General features: G+C 45.6%; 1 protein-coding gene across 3 annotated transcripts in view; it reads right to left on the bottom strand.

The window, feature by feature from the left end:
* Window positions 1-9,211: 9,211 nt before the first annotated feature.
* AAGAB (alpha and gamma adaptin binding protein) overlaps window positions 9,212-20,395 on the bottom strand; it is a 50,957-nt gene continuing 39,773 nt past the window's right edge. Inside the window, exons 6-10 of one of the 3 annotated variants that reach the window (XM_004578331.4) lie at window positions 14,257-14,339; window positions 13,022-13,118; window positions 10,987-11,091; window positions 10,485-10,534; window positions 9,212-9,870 (exon numbers count right to left, since the gene is read on the bottom strand). In XM_004578331.4, coding sequence (XP_004578388.2) covers window positions 9,790-9,870; window positions 10,485-10,534; window positions 10,987-11,091; window positions 13,022-13,118; window positions 14,257-14,339 — 416 coding nt within the window. In that variant the 3' untranslated portion in view covers window positions 9,212-9,789. The remainder of the gene's footprint in view (window positions 9,871-10,484; window positions 10,535-10,986; window positions 11,092-13,021; window positions 13,119-14,256; window positions 14,340-20,395) is intronic. The other 2 variants (XM_012928804.3, XM_058665640.1) reach the window with 2 other exon arrangements.

Here is a 20,395-nt window from a genome sequence, read left to right as displayed (position 1 = left end):
TTCTGGCCATCTAACTCCCTGCAGAGGATCCTCTCAGCGTCAGCCTTGATGGTGAGGCTGTGGAAGTGCTGCTCCCGGTGGCTCCTCTCCACGAGCATCCATTATTTCAACTGGAAAAAATAGAGAGCCTCTTCTTTTGCAGAATGCAGCAGACACAATTGTCACCTGCAGTTGGTACCTTCTACTTTGCTGCTGTTTTTTGTTTGTTTGTTTTTAAATGAAATGATGTATCCCTCATTCTTGCATGGATTTATACCAGGAAAAAAAATTAACAGGGATTTCCTGTGGAAGTCCTGTCTTACTTAACTCCAGGTGAAGGAAGTGTGGACTTTGGGCAGGCGCTGAGCCTCCACTGTGATAAGACTTCTGATGTTTCTGTGAGGTTGGGGGTCTCCTCATGCTGGATCCTGTGTCCCAGGAGAGCTTGCCTTGAGCTTTCCAGGCTGGACAGCCACTCCCAAGTGCTCCCTTCCCCTCCCCCCCCCACCAGGGGCAAGGGCACAGCAGGAGCACCTTGCCATCTTCTCATGGAACTCAAGACTCCACTTCCTTGGAGGGGGCTGAAATGTGTGCCTGGCATGGCATGATCTGTGGACACAGGAAGACCCCTCCACTCCCAAGCCACCTGCCTGTGTGTTTTGTACTTCCATTTGGCACCCAGGACACGAGTGTTCCACTCTGACCTGTAGTGGGGCAGCTGTGGCGTTCTCCTGGAAGCCATGGGCAGTGACTTCCGAGGGCCGGAAGTCTGCTGCTGATGCCATCCCATGAGGGCTTCTGGCAGTGCACAGCCATCCTTCAGGTGCGGCCCAGTTCTGTCCTGTCCATCCTATGGTCACCCCTGGCTGCATGTGGGTGATGTCTTAGAACCCTCAGTGCTCAGAGCAGAAGGCTACTGCTAGGAGGCAGGAGTGTTGTGTTTTCTGATGCTTGTCTTTGTTGGGTAGCCCCCCATCTCCCAAAGGGAGGAGGGTGTGTGGCATTGCTGGCAGGCCCATCATGGGCAGTGCTGCAAAGTTGGCCACATTCAGATGTTAGCATGTAGGGTTGCCCCACCCACCAAAGCCCTGTGTGGATGCTTTGGACACGTGTAACAACTGTCCCTTTAAGCCATCAAACTTGTTTCTGTTAGTTTTAAAATCGTGTTGTATGAATGGCATTGATATTTGCGAAGGACAGCTGACAGGGGCAGGAGGGAACCAGAGCAGTTTCAGAGGTGGGTGCTAGATAGCAGCTGGCCCTGGCAGTCTGGCCGTGTTTGGTCCCCTGGCACCTGTCCCAGGTTCCCTGCCATGACGTCTTCACACAGGGACTGGTGCTGACAGAGCACTGGTCTTTAGCACTCTCAAGGAGCCAACTTTTATCCCCTTTGCTCCCTCAAGACACCCCCCTTCTCTCCAACCCTTTATTTAGTAACCTAGATCTTCCCAGCACATGTGTAGGTAGCCACCCTGGCTGGTTTGGGTTTCAAGCCTGTGTTGGCACATCATCTCGGTTGGCCACCTTCCTGGCAGACTGCAAAGGACCTGATGTTCAAGACGAGCCTGGAGCCGCTGGTGGGCACTTGGGATTTCTCTTGGGACGAGCACATGTGAGGGCCAGGCTGCCAGCAGACTGTTCCGTTGCCCTGATGTCATCGGTGTTGTGTTTACTGATCATGGTAATTTCTTTTGTAAATCATTGTGAACTCTGAAGTGAGCCCGTAGCACACAGCGTGTGCTTGGTTTTTCTCCACTGCCCCTTGACTTCCTCGAGTTTGGCTGTATTCCAGGGTTCAAGACTTTCACTCACACCAGACTTTTTTCAAGTGGTGTGTGTGTGTGTGTGTGTGTGTGTGTGTGTGTGTGTGTCAGGCATGCGCATGCATGCCTGGCGAGCATGGACTGGAGTGGTGTGGGGAGATGATTGGTTGTCATGCTTGGCCCATAAGCTGCTATTGCTGCAGCACAACTCCCAAGGGGTGGCTCTCTTTAGTCCTGGAGAGGAGATGCTGTGGAGGGAGCCAACAGGTTGCCTGCAAGGACTGCTGACAGCAGGGGCTGCCCAGAGCAAGGCAGACTATGGGTTTAGGTTGGGGTCCTGTTCCTTACTGTATGCCTTGAAGTTGGGAGTTCTAACATGACACATGTCCTCAGCAAGGAAACTTCAACTGACACAGCTGAGTTGCTGAGTTAGACCACAGAGGAAAGCCTCAACCCCAGTCCCCCAGCCCCAGCAGCAGCCTCAACCTGGGGGAAACAGAGAAATACCCAAGAGACATGGAGAAAAAACAGCGAGGCATCCTGGAGGGGAGTGGATGTGCCATCCAGCTACCGCACAGGCCAGACTGGAGTGAGAAATCCTGTCACTGCATCTTTTATAAAGTTCCCAAGTGAAGAATACTCCAGTACTAAGAGGAGTGACATTTTCTTAAAATGACTCAGACAACTATGTAAGTTTCCTAGAGCAAGTTACAGGGGTGCCCCCTCGCGAGGGCAGCAGCCGTGAGAGCTGGGGCATGGCTCCTTGGGGGTGTCGGTAGGTTGGGAGAGCAGCCAGAAACTCCCCGAGGTTAAACAAGGGGCAGTGTGGGATCCTGCCCATGCCCCCCACAGGGTTCTGTGAGCCAAGCCCCACTCCCTTGCCGGGGGCTGCAAGCTGCACAATGTGCCAGGCCATCCACATCCCAGGAGCCTTCACTCGCTTTGGCTGTTGCAGCTGCCAAAATGGGTGGTTTTAGACTGTGCTGGGGTGTGCCAGGGGAAGGGGCGGGCAGGGTGCGGGTGACCCTTGCTCTTCAGGCAGCCTGACATTTTCAAGTCTTTTGTAAAAAGCATGTATGTATTTATAGCATTTTAGATTTTTCTAACTTTTGTATCCTAAAAGTAGAGCACCTGTTTGTTTAAGCATTGTACCCCCTCTTGTTAAAGATGTGTCTTCTGCCCTCCTCTTCCTCTTGTCAGTGCCCTTCTAATAAACTGTTCTCATTGAAAAGCTGCCACTGCCTCAGGGTGGAGGGAAGAAGACTGACAGGTGGTCGGGGAGGAGACTTGGAAAAAAAAATGTAAGCCTTGGTGTCCCCTGACCAATGATGTGCCCAGCCAGCTTGGTCCATCACCCTCACATCCTCACCCAGCTGACCACTTCCTCAGTGCCAGGAGCTCCTGGGTCAATGTGCACATGCCGCACATCTCCCTGGGCACATCTCCCCCAAACCCCCACATCTAAATGCTGTATCTGTCCCAGCAGTGCCATCCTTGCAATGTCACTGAAGGCCATTACCCAATCTCAGGTCCTGCTGTCTCTTGCTTCTGCTAGTCCTCTGTTAGCCGGTCTCCTGTGTAATGTCTATGGTGTCATAAATGCCCTCTGGGTTGGGTCCTATGAGAATTATTTAGGGAATTCGTTAAGAAATTAAAAACAAAATTCCTTCTGTGTGGATTAAGGCACAAGATGACCCAAATGTAAAATAACACTTTGTCCATAGGAGTTTGGGGGAGGGAGAAACAGGCCCCTCTGCAGCCCCGCCTCCTCCCAGGGTTTAATGCCAGGACAGTGGGCACCACGATGCCTCCAGAGTTGCCCTCCATGAACTAGATCCACCTCCTGCTTCCCAGATCATTTTCTGGCCACTTCTCCTTCCCTTCTTGCATAATTTGTGGACTCTCAAGCAACATGTCATCTTGAATCTAACCGGCTCCTGGGGCTCCATATTTTAAATGTCAACTCCCTGTTCAGTGTGATCTCAGCTGGGCCGTCTTCTCACCTTGCTTGCACCACTTCTTTTTACCGTCTGCCTAGTTCTCAGCAGTGGCCTGTTCTCCCACTAGCACAGCCTTGCTTTCTCTGCTCTGTGGGCGCACTGTGCCCCTGCTGACATGACCTCACTTCCTGAACTCCCTGGCACCTGCTCTCAGGTCTGCACCTCTGTGGCCTCCCTCCCCACATTCTCATGCAGCACCCCGGTTTATGAGATCACTCACACTCTTTGCTCTGCTTGGAATGTTAACCCCTGCCCCCGGCTCCCAGGCCCTTCTGCCATATTTCCATGGTCTGCCTGGCCAACACAGTCTCTAGGATGCCTTCTTGGGTATTGCCAAGGTCCCTGATGAGGTGTTAACTGCTGGTGGCTTGTCCCATCTAGGCTGTGAGCTTGATTACTTTTTAACTCTTTGGTCTCTGGCTTCTTTGTTTTGCTGAACAGCAGACTCAATCTGTGTCCATTTCCATCTATTTTTCTAAGGGTTTGACCCTGTAGTAAAAACCAAAGAAATACCACCAAAAAGTTTATTTACCACAGCAGCTTCTGCAAAATTCTCTCTCTCCAGTCCAGGGACAGTTTATATGTGGAAACATGGCCATCATTCTTTATGATGGAATTTCCAAAGAATTCATGGGAAATGGAATGAAAAGGTAAGTTTGGGGCAGATGTTTGGCACAGCCATTAAAATGCCCGGGTCCCATACAGAAGACCTGGGTTCCAGTCCTGCCTCCAGCTCCCTGCCAATGCAGACCCTGAGGCAGCTTAAGTCCCTGCCACCCATGGGGGACATCTGCATTGAGTTGCCAGTTTCAAGTTTAAAATAGTGGATGGGAGTGCGAGCTGTGCATCTCAAATATATGGGGAGAGGGAAGGTCTCCAAAAAGCTCGTGGAACATGCAAACTATGGAGAACTTGCAAGGATTTCAAAACAGTTTTGCACCAAAGTAAATATCCTGCCAAACTGTATTTTCTCATGGAAATGTTTCTCTATCCCTGGAGGGAAAAAAAAGCCCTAATCACAATGTTGGGTCTACTCTCAGCCTCAGAATCCTCCTCAACACAGCTAACAGGTGCTATTAATACAGCTCTGATTTTCCTGGGATAGCATTAGGGCTCAATTCCTTTCCTACCATAAAGTCTTTGGCTCAGTCATCACCTCCAGAGCAGATGAGACCTCAACACCACGTCGTACTACCAGGACCCCTCCACCATCACTCTGTCTCCGCCTCCACACTTCTGTAATTGGACTGCTTAGGTTTTCCCAGTACATTTCCTATGTCTTGTTTCCATACCTCATTCATGCCATATCATCTTTCTTTTCAGTACCATTAAGAAACAGCTGAGGCAGGCTAGCTTTAATACAAGGTTCATTTAGCTCCCAGTTCTGGTGGCATTGGCTCAGCTTTACATTTCAGCAGGAGTGTGTCGGGGAAGAAGAGGTCACATTTTACACCAGGGAAGCCAGAGCAATGGGTCCCCTAGCCCCTTCCAGGGGCATGTTCCCAGCTGACCTGAGGAATAACTCAGCTCCGCTTCACAGGGGTCCTTCCTCCCAGCTCTACCACACTGAGGCTCTCCATATACCAGGCTTTGGTACATAGGAACCAGAACAACAAAACCCGCCCCAAGATGCTGCTCACCACCCTCCCCATCACTACACACACCTGCCCAGATGCCTGATCCTTCCAGGTCAAGTGAAGCATCTCTCCCCGAAGGCAGCATCAGTATCATGGACACATTGGAAAAGCATGCCTTCAGACCTTCCCCAGACCTCCTGGGACAGAGATGACTGGGCCACTCCTCCGTGTGGTCCTGATGTGGGGCCAGTTTGAGGACTGCTACTCTCACAAGTGCTCTGCACTCTCCCCTGCCCATGCAGCTCTCTTCTTCCCACAGGTCACAGGCTGGTTGCTAGGCTGTTCTTTGGGACCCTGTCCTGCTTGCTCCCCCACTTCTATCCGAGTTGAACTCTGAGCTCTTGGGCTCCAGCCTGTGTCCTCCACCACACTTCCCCCAGAGTCTGGCCCCAACAAGGATTGCAAAGAGCATGCATCCTGGCCACGGCAAGCACCTGACAGAAGGAACAAGGTTAACGTGAACTTGACCATTCATAACTTTCTGAAGGTTTCCTGGGGAGGCAGGATTGGCATAGACAGGCCTTTGGACTTCAGGTTCAAAGAATCTGTTTCCATAAAGCTTGCAATAAGCAGCAGGGAGGACTTACTCAACTAGCAGGGACAGCCTTATGCAACCTGCTTCTGTCTCCTGGCTTGGCAGCTGTGGGAGCCAGGCAGCATTTGAGCCTACTGACAGATACTCACAAAAGAGTTTTCAAAGGCAAACGTTCTGGTCTTCCCCCGACCCTTGACTTTCACCCTGCCAAGACTGCTCCAAAAATGCAATCATGACCACGAAGGCCAGGATCTGAGTCAATGCTTTCCCAAAAGTAAACAAAAGAACTGTGCATCGCAGGGAGCTGGAGCTGTGCAGCAGGAGCTCAGCCATGCTCCAGCAGAGGATCCCGGGATCCCCAGGCTGCAGTGACTTCTGTTCATCAGAGGGACTACTGAGGATCCACAGAGATTTCCAGAGACCTCCATTAGGAGCAAAGCCTGCCTTGACATCTGTAATAGGCACGGACAGTGCCAAAATATGCTAAGGCCCTTTCTGCAAGAACTTACATGCTAGCATAGAACAGCAAGTGGAATCAGTCAAAAACCAGTTTGCTTGTTTTTTTTCTCACAGCCAGCATTCTGTTTTCACACAACACAAAAATTACAGAAAAGTTCCTAGTTAGGGTGGTGGTTTCCAACTGACCTTGTATAAAGGCAGTTCTGAGCCCAGTGCACTTGACAGATTTTCATGCATTCTCTAGCCTCACTGTTAGCATTTGCTATTTAATAATCTAATGCGTAGCTCAATTATCTCTTGTAAAGTTTTTGAAGTTGAGGAGCAAATCTAATTCAATGGAATTGCCACAAAAACTCTGCCAGTATCAATCAGAACACTCAATGAATGAGAACTCCTGACCACACTAGTCACACAGATGCTACAATTAGCTTTGTGTCAGCAAATGCTCAAGCTCAGAAAAATTCAGAGCTTTCATCGTGCCTGTAGACAGTGATTCTTCATGACTGTTTTTCCACGGCAGGTCAAGGAAGGGCGATGGGCTCTCCTGGTGGCCATGGTCAGGTGGCTGGTCCAAGGTGAAAGGAATCTGACAAGCCATGGCAAAGATGTCCCTCCTGACCTCTCCACACAGGGAAAATGAAATTAGCCATATATCACAGTTCGCATGTTATTAGTTTGCAGGGATGCCCTGACCTACATTCCTGCCATGGTCCTTGAATCCCAAATTACTCATCCCTCAAAGCCTAGCTTCCCTGACTCTATCTCCTCTGTATCTGATGTGGCCAAGCTTTATAAAGACAAACACACCAGTTCCGTCAATTTTCTCAACACTCTGGCAGGATAGCATCTTTTAAAAATTATAAAAATACCTGTTTTTAACACTCTAAAATAATTACCTAACATGGTTTTCTTAGGGAAAAAAATATTTATTTTTGTTGTTTTTTTATTTTCCAACATTAATGAATTTTGAAATTTCATGGTAATAATTGCCGGTCACAAACCATACTTTCCAACAAAAAATGGAGGGCCTACTATGTGCCAAAGACTGTGATGGGAAAATAAAGTATGTTTAAGGAAAACAAAAAGTCAAGTCTCTTATGTTAAATCCCAAATGGCTGGTCCATAGCAGCATCACACAGTCGCTTTTGCTAAACACCAAGTGTCATTGCAGTCTCAGTTCACAGTCACTTTCTTGACACGGTTTTTAGTGGCTGCCACTGCACACCATAACCCCATGTGTCTCCAGTATCCCCAAACATTTGAGAGCTTACAAACATGAGTTGCAATTATAAATAAGCATGGTGAGTTCCCAAAGAGCAGCCTGACCGCTCTTAAGACAACTTAACATACATGTCTAATCCAATGGAAGATGGATTGCTTTTCCTCCCTGACTGAAGAGCCATAAAACCTTAATAATATACCTCAGCTGGCTTCCTGAAGAATAATCATTTTAGGGCCTGGCACAGTAGCCTAGTGGCTAAAGTTCTTGCCTAGCATTCCTGGGATCCCATATGGACACTGATTCGTATCCCACCTGCTCCATTTCCCATCCAGCTCCCTGTTTGTGGCCTTGGAAAGCAGTAGAGGACAGCCCAAGGTCTTGGCACCCTGCACCCTGCATGTGGGAGACCAGGAAGAGGCTCCTGGCTTCAAACTGGCTCAGCTCCGGCCATTGCAGCCACTTGGGGAGTGAATCAGTGGATGGAAGATCTTCCTTTCTGCCTCTCCTCCTCTCTGTATATCTGCCTTTCCAATAAAAATAAATCTTTAAAAAATAAAAAAAGAATAATCATTTTAATGATCTAGCTTTGTTTAATCCCTAACCAACTATATAGCCTAAAAGTCTTCTTAAAACCTTACATGTTTCAAGAAAAACATGTTCCCTCTTTCATTTTGTAACCTCAGGGCCCAACTTCCCTTAATAGAATTAATCAATGGCTAATGTGATCACTTTAAAGAAACACCGATGGGATGGAGGTAGACACAAACCTTCAGGATAGTTAAAAAAAAAAAAAGAGAGAGAGAGAAAATAAAACCAAACCCAAGTGGCTGCTCCCAGCATGCTCCTTACTGAATGCTCCACCCTTTGCCATGGCTCCTGCCAAAAGCGGCGCCAGCAGGACCTGGGAACATTTTACTCCTGTCATATCTCTGGTTCTACAGTGCTCCAACGGTGGTCCCAGGAGGGGGTATGCACCTTGCTTGGGAGCATGTCATGTGAATGGGTTGAAGCTCACATTAGGCCTGGGAGCCAGCACCATCCTTCCACAGGGCTCTGAGTCAGGGCAGGGGGCGGGCAGCTCAGCAAAGAGTAATGATAGGCACTAACCAAGCATCTACAAAAACAGAAATGGGACCCTTGTTTGCTCTACTTCCCCTCTGGCAGTTGGTTTCTCTGGGGTCAACCTGCTCAGTCCTGGCAGGGTCAAGAGGGCATGGGGCTGCAGGGTTGGAAGGACTGAGAGGGTCTGCCTTCACCGGGAGCACAACAAGGCATCTAACCCTTCATACCTTCACCCACCCCCTAAGTGTGGCTACTCTGGCAGTGATCTTCATTTGGCTTTCAAAGAGAAGCAGGGGTACCTGCCTTGTTCTGCGGGTATACAGGGTGACAACACAGCTCTGGGCTGTGCAGCAGTGAGCAGCGAGAGAATAAGGTAAGGGAGTCTCTTCACAACAGCGTGAGAACAACACTTCGGCTCTGATCACGTTCACTGTGTGGCCCATCCAGGATTCCTTAAGGTTCTCGCTCCCTCCTGTGCACAGCCACATACCATCTGAACTCTGGGGGGGCGGAGAGGGACTCTGTGGGAAACCTCGGTCTTGCTCACTGCCATCTAAAAATCCACATTGGTTTTCCAATTTATTTTTCTAGCATGAGCTCAGACACCGCACTTCAAAAGAAATACCCAAGCCACAGTGTTTCACTTAGAGACTAACCTGTGGGCTGCCACCTTGGGGCCCACTTCCCCACCCCATCCTATATATAGCACATGTCATATCTGCAGCTGAGGAAGCCTCCCGGGTCACAGTCACAGGCTCCTCCAGCAGGGAGAATCCCCACACACCTGCTGAGCAGCAGGAGTTAGGTGTCAGAGGTTGACAAGCAATGGCGTGGCAGTTTTCTTCTGACTTGGGTAAACCACAGAGACCTCTCGGGTCTGTTCTATTTCCATTTCCAGAACAAAGAAGAATACCAGAGGAATCCTCACTCAGTACTGTCATACTCTTTGGTCCTTTTCAGTATACTGAGGAAGACTTCCCCTTTACCCCCTACTAAGGACTTTAAGCGCCTCAATAATTACGGGGGGCCTGCCTACATGCTCATGGGAAATCCAGTAACACAGAACACAGCTGGGTGGGGTATCTCAGGTGGGGAATGCTAGCTTCGTCATGAGTTAAGACCCTAGGGGAGACTAGTGTTGTTCTTCATCAGATGAAAGGCCTTCAATTTCATCTCTGTCTCCCCCAATTGCCATCCAGAAAGCTTTTGCTACCTGTGGAGAGAAGCAAGCAACACAGTTTAGGCAACAGCTCAACTTGAGCTCAATTTCTGCGCCACAACTTGAACTGATTGATGGACCTTAAATTCTACCATTTCTTCTCCATCCCTCCCCCACAACATACCTCAAACCCCTTAAAGGTCCTCTCCTCCTCTTTATATTAAGGGTACAAAGAACTGTATGTGAAGGTGATATGTAAGGAGAGGCAGAGCTTCAGCATTTATAAAAGAAATGCATAAGGCCTTGCTGTCCAAAAGAGAACTAGATAAACAAATTATGACACATTCATATAACAGAATGCCATCAACCATATAAGTTGCCTGCCAAGAACACGTGTTGCGATGGTAATAGCAAAACAAAACAACTGAAGAGTTTTCCAACCCAAAGTCAGGAAGGCAAACAGCCCAAGTTTCAATGAAAGCTCTGCTACACTCAACACACATCTGAAAAAAGATCTCAGTTTGCCTGTAGCAACTGCTTGACTGCTGTATAAATATTTAATCAGCTATCAGTTAACTGAGAGGTCACAGGAGGACCTGCTAGAAGCACATAAGTGTGATATGTAGTTATTGCACGGAGCTCAATAAATACCTCACTGATTGTCTCACCTTTTCTGCATGCAACTTTCTTTGCTCGTGAGGCAGCGTCGCAGCCTTGTCTAGGGGGAAAACAGATCTTCAGAAATTTGTCTAACAGCACAAGACAAACTGGAGTGTATGGGTGTCCTAATCCCAGAAGGTGGGAGGCAGGTTTCAAAGAAATATGTTTATAAGGAACAGAGTTGGTTATTACAGTTATTAGAAAGCTTAATTTTCCCGGCAGGATGCTTTGAGTACATTGGTGGGGATCTATGTTAAGGAGATACACAAAGAAAGAAGCAGAGGGAGGCGACAGGAGGAAAAGTTTAGAGGAAACAGAGTTGAGAGAGGAGAACTCTTCCCAGACCATTTTTACCAATAGAAGATGGCACAGTCCCCAAGTAGGCACATGTCACAAGACAGCTAAGTACAGAGCTCAGACTCCAATCTAGTAGGTACAAAACGAAATCCCACTATATAAAATAGATGAACATCCATACGGGAACATGCTAGCACACAAGGCATCTCGTACCTTTCATTTCCTTTAACTTTGAAAACAGTCGTTCAAAATTGTCCAAATCTCCTCCTCTCGTAGTAAGACTGGCTAGTTCTTGAATATCCAGATCTAACATGGGGTCTGCAATAAGGATTTGTCACATGTTATTTATAAGTGCCAAGCACCAAACATGTAAGGCAATCCACACACTAGGTTGGCTGAGAGCCGCCAAAGGCTGAGTACCCGATGGGAACCAGCTGTGCAGCTCCTGGTGCCTTGCCCTGCTTGATCCTTTCAGCACAGTGATGTGATAAGGAGTTTGTCCATGAACTACAACCCAGAACTATATTAAATCTATTCTGCAGGTCCCTCTGCCCTTGCTTTAGCCACTGGAGGCGCTTCCACAAAGCTGGTTTCTGTGTCTTCTCAACATGTCCCAGCTCTTCTCTGAGCCACTTCTTTCTTCCTAACACCAGGAGATGCTGCAGGATTACCTGAGACCTGGATACAAACACTTCTCAAGGGGTCCCAATTGGGAGACCCAGGTGAAGCTCCTGGCTTCAGCTTGGCCCAGTCCTAGCTACTGCAGACAATCGCGGAGTGAACCAGCAGATGGAAAATCTATTTTTCCCTAATTCTGGCTTTCAAATAAACAAAAAAAAAAAAAAAAAAAAAAATGAGTTCATATTGAAGAAATAAAGGGCTCATCCCAGCCTTCGTTTCTTATTTATGCTTCTTCTCTGATTTAACTCTATCTGTATATATTTTTCAATTTCTATATATAATTGTTTTTATTTATAAATATAATTTCAAAATTGCCAGGCCATACCCCATGAGAAACATTTATTAGGCAGGATTTTGTATTTGCAGCCAGTTCTTTTTGTTTTTGGTCCTAAGAGATCCACTTTGATTTCTGTTCCAAATGTACTTAGGGTAATTTTTGTCTTCCCCACTCCTTCAGTGTGATGAGGGTTTGTTTTTATGGCACAGACTCTTTAAACTTTTAGTTTAAAATCCAGTAGGAATGCCCTGGTGTGGTAGCCTACTGGCTGAAGTCCTTGCCTTGCACGCACTGGGATCCCATATGGGTACAGGTTCATGTCCTGGGGGTCCTGCTTCCCATCCAGCTCCCTGCTTGTGGCCTGGGAAAGCAGTCGAGGACGGCCCAAGGCCTGGGAGACCTGGAAAAGGCTCCTGGCTCCTGGCTTCGGATCAGCTTAGCTCCGGCTGTTACAGCCACTTGGAGAGTGAATCGGCAGATGGAAGATCATCCTCTTTGTCTCTCCTCCTGTCTGTATATCTGACTTTCTGATAAAAACAAATAAATCTTAACAACAACAAAAAAATCTAATGGGAAGGATTCAGTTGAGAGGACAAGGTTGCATAAACTTTAAAGGGAAGGAGTTCACACACATTTATTTTTCTTTAAATTTTCTGCAACTAATCACTTGAGTTTTCCACATGAGTTACCCTGAAATCAGAAAAAAAAAAAGCTTTACAATAGCTTTGCTGCACACGTGCCCTCTCTGACGTAACACATCAGCCGTTTGCAGTAGAAGAAAAGCAACAGCTACTCAGCTCCCTGTCCGCTCAGCTCCCTGGCTTTGCAGCTTGGAGTAGCAGAGGACATCCCGGTTTTGGTTACAGGTGCTGGATATCACTAGTCAATTTATTAAACTTCTCTTAATCACCAAAAATAAAGTCTCTGTCAAATTAACACAGGAGAAAAGCGGATATAAAAGAACTTTTAAAAGGATGTGAAAGGGCATGCATATACTACTGCTAGTCTTGTGACCATCAGTTCTGTCTGCTAACCACTATGAAGAAAGCAACAGATGCAAAGCTGTGAGGCTGTTTCATGACCTGCTTGTGTCTTTGCTGGGACCATCTGATTCAGGATCCTGCTGAGACAAAACAGTGCCTGCAAGCTCTGCTAAGTGTGCATTCCTCCCCTTTGCTCTGACAGCCATGCAGGCTCACATTCAGTTGGGACACCCCATCAATTTTCTTTCCCTCCTCAATGATGAACTGCCCATGTGCCTACACCAAACTGATCTGAGAAGGGCCTTACCCACAAGGCTATCCACCGTGGCACTTGTAGCGTTCGACGTGGCACCCCGATGATCCGAGAGAGGTTCAGTCCTGTCTGCTGCAGGCAGGCGGAGCTGCTGTGGAGAAGAGCACACATGAGGCACAGACACGGAACAGGCTCGCTCAGGCCTATTCCCAAAGCGCTCAGGCTGTGGCTCCTCAGCTGGCTTTAGAGGCAGTAATAGGCATGAGGCATGCAGAGAAGGCGCAAGATCACATTAAAAAAAAAAAAAAGGTTAACAATTCACTCACTGGGGAGTACTTTCCCTCAACGAGAAACTAGGAAGGATTATGGTTTTGTTATAGTGTTACATTTTTTTTTTCTTAAGATCCATGTTACATTCAAAATATGAGGGGCCAGATGATATGGCTCAGTGGATTAAAGCACTTTGAGAAAACCACATCCTGTATCAGAGTGCCCAGTTCAGGTCTGGATTATTCCATTTCAGAACCAGTTCCCTGCTAAGGCTCCTGGGAAGGCAACAGATGGTGGCTCATGTACTTGGGTCCCTGCCAACTATGTGGAAAATCCAGCTGGAGTTCCAGGATCCTGCCTTTGGCTTGGCCCAGTGTTGGCAGTTGCAGATATTTGGGGGAGTGAATTAGTGAATGAAACATTCTCTCCCTATCTCCCTCTGCCTTTCAAATATATATATAAAATGCAAAAATGTATAGCTGGTGAAGAAAAAGTCCCTGGAAAGACAATGGAGTGCTATAGAACTTGCACTTGGTTCCAGCATGCTGACCAGGTCAATCTGGACCAATGTCCTTGAGGTAGAAGACTGAAATCAGATCGTATGCTTGTTCAGGGCAGGGGCCTGGGCTCGGATTTCTACAGGACCTTGTATACAGGAAGTAGTACTTAAAAAAAGAACCATCAATTTAATTTTCTATTTAAAGATCTGGATGTAAGTTTAAGCTTTAAAGGATTCCCAACATTTTTTTTTGTTTGTTTTTTGAACAGTGCCCTACCAACAAAACGTGAATCAGCCCAGACTGCAGACATCTTAAAAGGACTCACTTGCTTAACTAAAACTAGCCTTCTTCTCTCAACAGGTACCTAGGCGTAACAGGGCTGTGTCAGGTTTCCCTTTCATCTATTTTTAATATTCTTGGTCACCTCTTACATGGAAAGGAAAAAATGATCCATGTGTTCAGACTCATGACAATGAGACATGAAAGTCAAAAGAACAGCAGAAAAAAATTAGACCTTACCCCCGAGTGACAGGTCTCTGTGGACTCAAGGCCATGGTTTGTCCCTGCCAAGGAGTTGAGAAGACTAAAGCCTTGGTTCCTATCTGGAGAGAAAAACACAGCACATTTTTTTTCATTTATTGCCAATACATTTTTGTAAATTTTTTAAATAAAATTTCTCATTAACTGTAAATTCAAATACTATAAATCATTAACAATGACAGTGATATTCATGAAATAAGGCTATTTTCTCATTATCCAGGTTCTATTTAAAAAGTTATCAAGACTCTATGCATGGTACATGCTTGCAATGAAGGAATCATGACTCGATTTGAACTGTACTACTGCAACAATGTGGAGGAATCCAACATGGGGGGAGGGCATGGGGAGGGGTTTGAGGAATCCTAGAGCCTATGAAACTGTGTCATAAAACAAAATTAAATTTAAAAAAAAGAAATTAAAGCAAAAAAAAGTTATCAATACTGTCTCAATTATGAATTTTTAAAATCACAGAATAATCCCTGTCAGTCCAGTTCAAAAACAATGGCAAGGGCCATTACAGCAAACAGTGCCACCCAGGCCCTATCTGCAAGGATTATTAATAGCAGTGACATTTTACAAATGTACCAGTGTTATGAATGCTACAAACATTTCTAAAAAATCAATACCAAGGTATTATCACGTCAAGAGAAATACTCATGCATTTTGGAAACAAAATTCTAATGTTGAGATGCCCGAGTCCCTGCAGTGGGGCCTCCAGCACTCAGGATGCTTGTGTGGACAGCAAAGCATAGTTCTGCAGCAGACGGCCAAGAACCCAACACAGCATTCAGCACCAGTCCCCACTGGGACCTCAGTCTCACTGGAACACAGTCCCAGGGCAGGGATCAAGGAGCCTCCACCTTGAGCAAGTACTCCAAGGAAGTCTGTGGACCAGGGAGTCTGACAAGCACCATGTTAGAGGAAGCCAGGAGGCTGCAGGCCCTGAGTCCACAAAATTGCAACAATATAACCTCCTCCCACCTTGGCTCTCCCTCTCCCTTCCCTTGACTCACTCACACTCCAGCTCTTTCTCTTACCTACAGACTCCCACATCCTCTCCCCAGCCAGGCAGCACCTGCTGTCAAATACTTGGTCACACAGAGGCACCAGAGAAGTGTCTGCCATGTCCTTTCTTCCTGCTCCCTGTGAGGGGATGTTCTATCCTTCCCAGCAATGGAGCCCTCACTGTGGCCTGCTGGGCCTTCGCTGGCAGCTTTGCTGAGCCCAGCCTCTCACCCCAGGCAGTCTGTGCACCGCCCAGACCTGCACGCTCAGTGTCCAGGTGACCCCAGGCTGGCGGCACTGGAAGGCGGGACTGCCCCACAGCTCCTCATGCTGCACGTCAACAGCAGCAGTGTGGTCTGGGGTTCAAGCATACACTTGGAGCCCCCTTCAGCTCCTCACCCAAAACTTGGGGGTGTCCAATTCAAAGAGAGCAATCAGGTTTTCTCAAGGAAAAGCATGGAGGCTCAGGAGCTTGAGAGAAGCATGCCTGTGCTGTGTCCTGTACCAGCAGGCTCAAAGCTGCAGGATGCTTAGTCCAACTCCAGCTGTGGTCTCTCTGTCTGCTGACCTGCAGCAGCTGTGTGCAGTTATGTGCAGTACTCAGGGATTTCAACTGTCATAGGGATTCATGCAAGTGCTTACATTTTAGATTATTTGTATAAAAAGCACAACAGCTGAGTAATAAGCTACCTTTGTAAGATAGCCTCCAATATCTATTCCTGGAAATAACTCAGACTTTGGGAGTAATTTTCAAATCCAATCCATACATAGCTCCATATTCCATCCAATTCGATGGCTTATGTGTTTCCTGGGCTGGGCATTTCCTACACTGCAATTGATGGAGAACAATGCAGTACAAGTAAGTTGAAGCATGCTATTAAAACTAAACCATCTATTTAAAATGTGAATTTTTAAATTTTGAAAGTCAGTTACAGAAAGGGATTCTCTATTGGCTGATTCACTCCCTTAGATGGCTGCAATGGTCAGTACTTGGTCAGGTGAGGCACTTCATCTGGATTGCCAAACGGGTGGCAGGGGTTAAGACATGTGGGCCATCCTCTGCTGCTTTTCCCCGGTCCTTAGCAGAGAGCTGGATGGCAAGGGACCACCCATTAGGGATGCCAGGATGGCAAGTGGTGGCTTTACCTGATATATCACAACATGGACCCCCAAAGGGCTAATTCTTTATAGTAGCTGTCTGCACAGGAGTTAATAGTGGGAACAAGACTCATCATGGTAGATCGTCAACTTTTTCTACCTTTGATTTCTGTTCCTAGTTCATACATGACTCACCAACTCAAAGAGACTTTTGGAAAGGGAATGATCCTATGCAACGCAGTTTTACAATGAAACCCACTGACAAATGCCTTCTGTCCCAATTTGGATGGATAAAATTATGAAAAGAACAATGGGGAGAAAAGTAAGCTAGCAGCAGTCAGAAAACTTGAATTTTGGTCCTGCTTACATGTGATCTTAGACACACTGCTTCGTCTCCCTGAGCTTCAAAGTGCTGATCTATAAAACCCGGGGCTTGTTACATATGGTTGTGAAAAGCCCTACAAGTTTGTGACTTTGTGGAGTAAAAAAGCATACTTTCATTTCTTTCAGTGTTAACTTAGAATTTGCTGAGCTTACTTTTTTTTTTTTTTTTTAGAAAAATAAGAACTTTGATTTTTCAGAGTCTTAAGATTCAGAAAGTTGTAAGTTTATATTCAAGTTTTGGGTTAATTACAATAAGCTGGAAAGACTTTGGCTCAGTATTATGAATTCAGGATTTAGTCAACCAACAAGACAGTTCGAGTGGCGCACAGCTTATAATTTTTAAGCGGTCAGAAACAAACCTACAGTTAGAAAAATTATTCATTTTTGTTTATTCAAAGAGGCCTGCACATTAATGATGCTCAAACACTTGAGATGAGTTTTACATTGTGACTTGAAGGTTTCACCTGCTTTAATGTTTGGTTAAAATTCTGCCCACACGTACCCACTGTACAACTTTTCTGCTCATAGAAAAGATTTACATAGAAAGAGTCCCTTTCTGTTTGCCAAGTTTCTGCTCCCCAGGAATCAGGGCATGGATGTGTCATCCCTATGAAGCAGGATCTACCCCTTTGGCAGGCAGTTTTTCAAACTGGCTCTGCAATCTATGGTCACAAAATACTAGACCAGGATGGAATAAATGAATTCACATACTCTATTGATTTTTCCGGAACTTCAGGGATGCTCAAGTCAGAAATACAAATTTACGCAAATTAAATGATGGGAAGCACCTTACTCTAGGAGGCTCAATGAGTATATTAAACTGCAGTCCTATCACCAGCTGATCCAGCTTCAGTAGTCTAATAACACTGATACCAATGGAATAACAGGTAAAATGAAAAAAAAAAAAAAGTGTGGCATTGATCATTAGCACAGACTATTCCAGGAAGCATCATAAACAAAGCCACAGCCTCCAGAATACACATTTACAACTGAGTCTTACATGGTAGGGATGAGGACTTATTTTTAACACACAGCTGAAAAAAAAAAATATATATATATATAAAATTATATATAAAATTCTTTGTATATCTCTACAAATCTCAAGTTGCATTATTATCTCACAAACAATAGATGCATTTTACAGAGCAGTTCTGATATTACATGATACATTTATAGAACTAAAACCCTAGGCAGAAAAAGGGATAACTTTAGCCTGGCGAAAGGAGGTTTTGCTCCTTGTTTGTTTTTCCGCTTAATTTTTCTGCTGTTCTCTCACTTCTCTGTTACTCATCGGCAATAGATCAAGCAAAAAATCTGGATATGGATGATGACAGAGATTTGAATCCTGGTCCTGCCATTTATTGTGTGGTCTCATACAAGTTATGCCTTCGCTATACCTCAGTTTCTACATCTTTGTTTTTATGACAGTTTGCAGAATATTGTATTGAGAAATAATGGTTAACATTTACAAAGCACTCAGGTAATGTTTTAAGAAGTATTTGATATGTGACAATGTGACATTTTTTCGAGCCTCACAACAAAGTGGCTCTCATGAAGAGAAACTAACATTTATTTTTTATTTTACCATTCTCTTTCACAAATGATGGTAATACTCCCTCTTGAAGATTTTTTTTCCCATGATGAAACTCCCCAAATCACTTACATGACCTGTTCATAATTTCTTTTTTTTTAAAGATCTATTTATTTTATTACAAAGTCAGATGTACAGAGAGGAGGAGAGAGAGAGGAAGATCTTCCATCCGATGTTTCACTCCCCAAGTGAGCCGCAACAGGCCGGTGCGCGCTGATCCGAAGCCGGGAACCAGGAACCTCTTCCGGGTCTCCCACGCAGGTGCAGGGTCCCAATGCTTTGGGCCGTCCTCGACTGCTTTCCCAGGCCACAAGCAGGGAGCTGGATGGGAGCTGCCGGGATTAGAACCGGTGCCCATATGGGATCCCGGGGCGTTCAAGGTGAGGACTTCAGCCGCTAGGCCACGGTGCCGGGCCCGACCTGTTCATAATTTCTATATTCATGTTTTGGCTTTCATTGCATTAAAAGTAGCACTTATTTGGCATTCTCTTAAGAAGTCCAAGTTTTTCTAATTTAGTTTTCATTACACTCCTTCCTCTCCACACAAATGCTTTTCTTTTGACACGAACATGTTCCTTCTCATTCACAGGATAAACATGACCAAACTGTACAACCACAACCAATATACTTCAATTTACATAGAATTGTATATCATACCATCTTAGTAAAAAATTCTTTTAACTATTGTATCAGAGGAGCCAATATGGCAGCACAGCAAGTTGGGCTGTTACTTATGATGCCGGCATCCCACACGGGTGCCAGTTCAAGTTCTGGTTGCCTTACTTCCAATGCAGTTCCCTGCTAATGCACCTGGGAAAGCAGCAGAGAGTGGTCCAAGGGCTTGCATCCCCGCCACTCATACGAGAGGCCAGATGAAGGTCCTGGCTCCTGGCATTAGCCTGCACCCAGTCCTGGCTGTTTTGGTCATTTAGGGCGTGAACCAGCAGATGGAAGATTGTTCTCTCTCTGGCTCTCAAATAAATAAACCTGTCATAAATTATTTCATTACAGTCTGGGGGAAGTACATCTACACTATTATATTCTACTTTTGTTTGGCAAATTGAAATGAAGTGTTTTTGGAAATGATAGAAGAAGTAAAAGAAATCTATTTGTTCTTTTTACTAAACCAGAAAAGGGCAAAACATTTAAGTCTGCTACTCCTAAGAATTATTTCTGCCAATTCTCGAAAAGGTATGGAACACGACCAGGAAGTAATAAGGGCTGTTTCTCATCTTTTCCTTATTACAAACATGTTTACTATAGGGAATTTGGAAGAGAGAAAATGCAAAGACAGAGAGTACATTAAATTATCAAACATACCAATTAGTAGCCTGGTAAACGTCTTCCTGAGATTTCTACTTGTACACACACACACACACACACACACACACAACCAACATGTTATCTTTTTCATTTCGTTCAGGGCTAGAGCATGCACAGACAACTGCCACAGGGTATTCACATTTTCTTTTTTTTTTGGTTCCAACATATTACGCAGTGGATTAAAAAAGGGCAATTCACTCAAGAACTTAACATCATGGAATAAAACGCTGGTCTAACTCTACATGACACAGCAGTTCTACATACAGGGTCCAGAGACACAAAGCCACATCCACAGGCCCTCCTCACTAACCATTCCTTCTGTTACTAGTTTGTTTTTTTTTTTTTTTGGTAATATGAGAATCAAAATGTATTTAATTATACTTTTCTGTTTTTTTAGAAAAGTTTTCTATTAAAGGTGCCATTCACTAACCTTCTCAGGCAAGTAGCCTAGGCATGCCAGGTAGCCCTGTGGGTTAATGCTCATTCCTTCACTCTGTTCTGTTCCCCCTTGATAACCAACGGCCCCTTGAACTATAATCTGGGGGTGGGCTCTCACTACCATGTGAAATTAACAATCAATTCTTTATATCTGTTATGGAAAAAAGACAAAACTTGCACACAAAAGAACAGTTTGTACTTTTTCTACTATTTAAAATTCCACCTAACCCTTACCACCTGCAGTCCTGGGGATAAAATAATAGATAAACTGAAAGCGAA

Source organism: Ochotona princeps, chromosome 6 (assembly GCF_030435755.1).
Source record: "Ochotona princeps isolate mOchPri1 chromosome 6, mOchPri1.hap1, whole genome shotgun sequence".
NCBI classification, from domain to species: domain Eukaryota; kingdom Metazoa; phylum Chordata; class Mammalia; order Lagomorpha; family Ochotonidae; genus Ochotona; species Ochotona princeps.
This window is presented reverse-complemented; position numbering and strand designations above follow the sequence as displayed.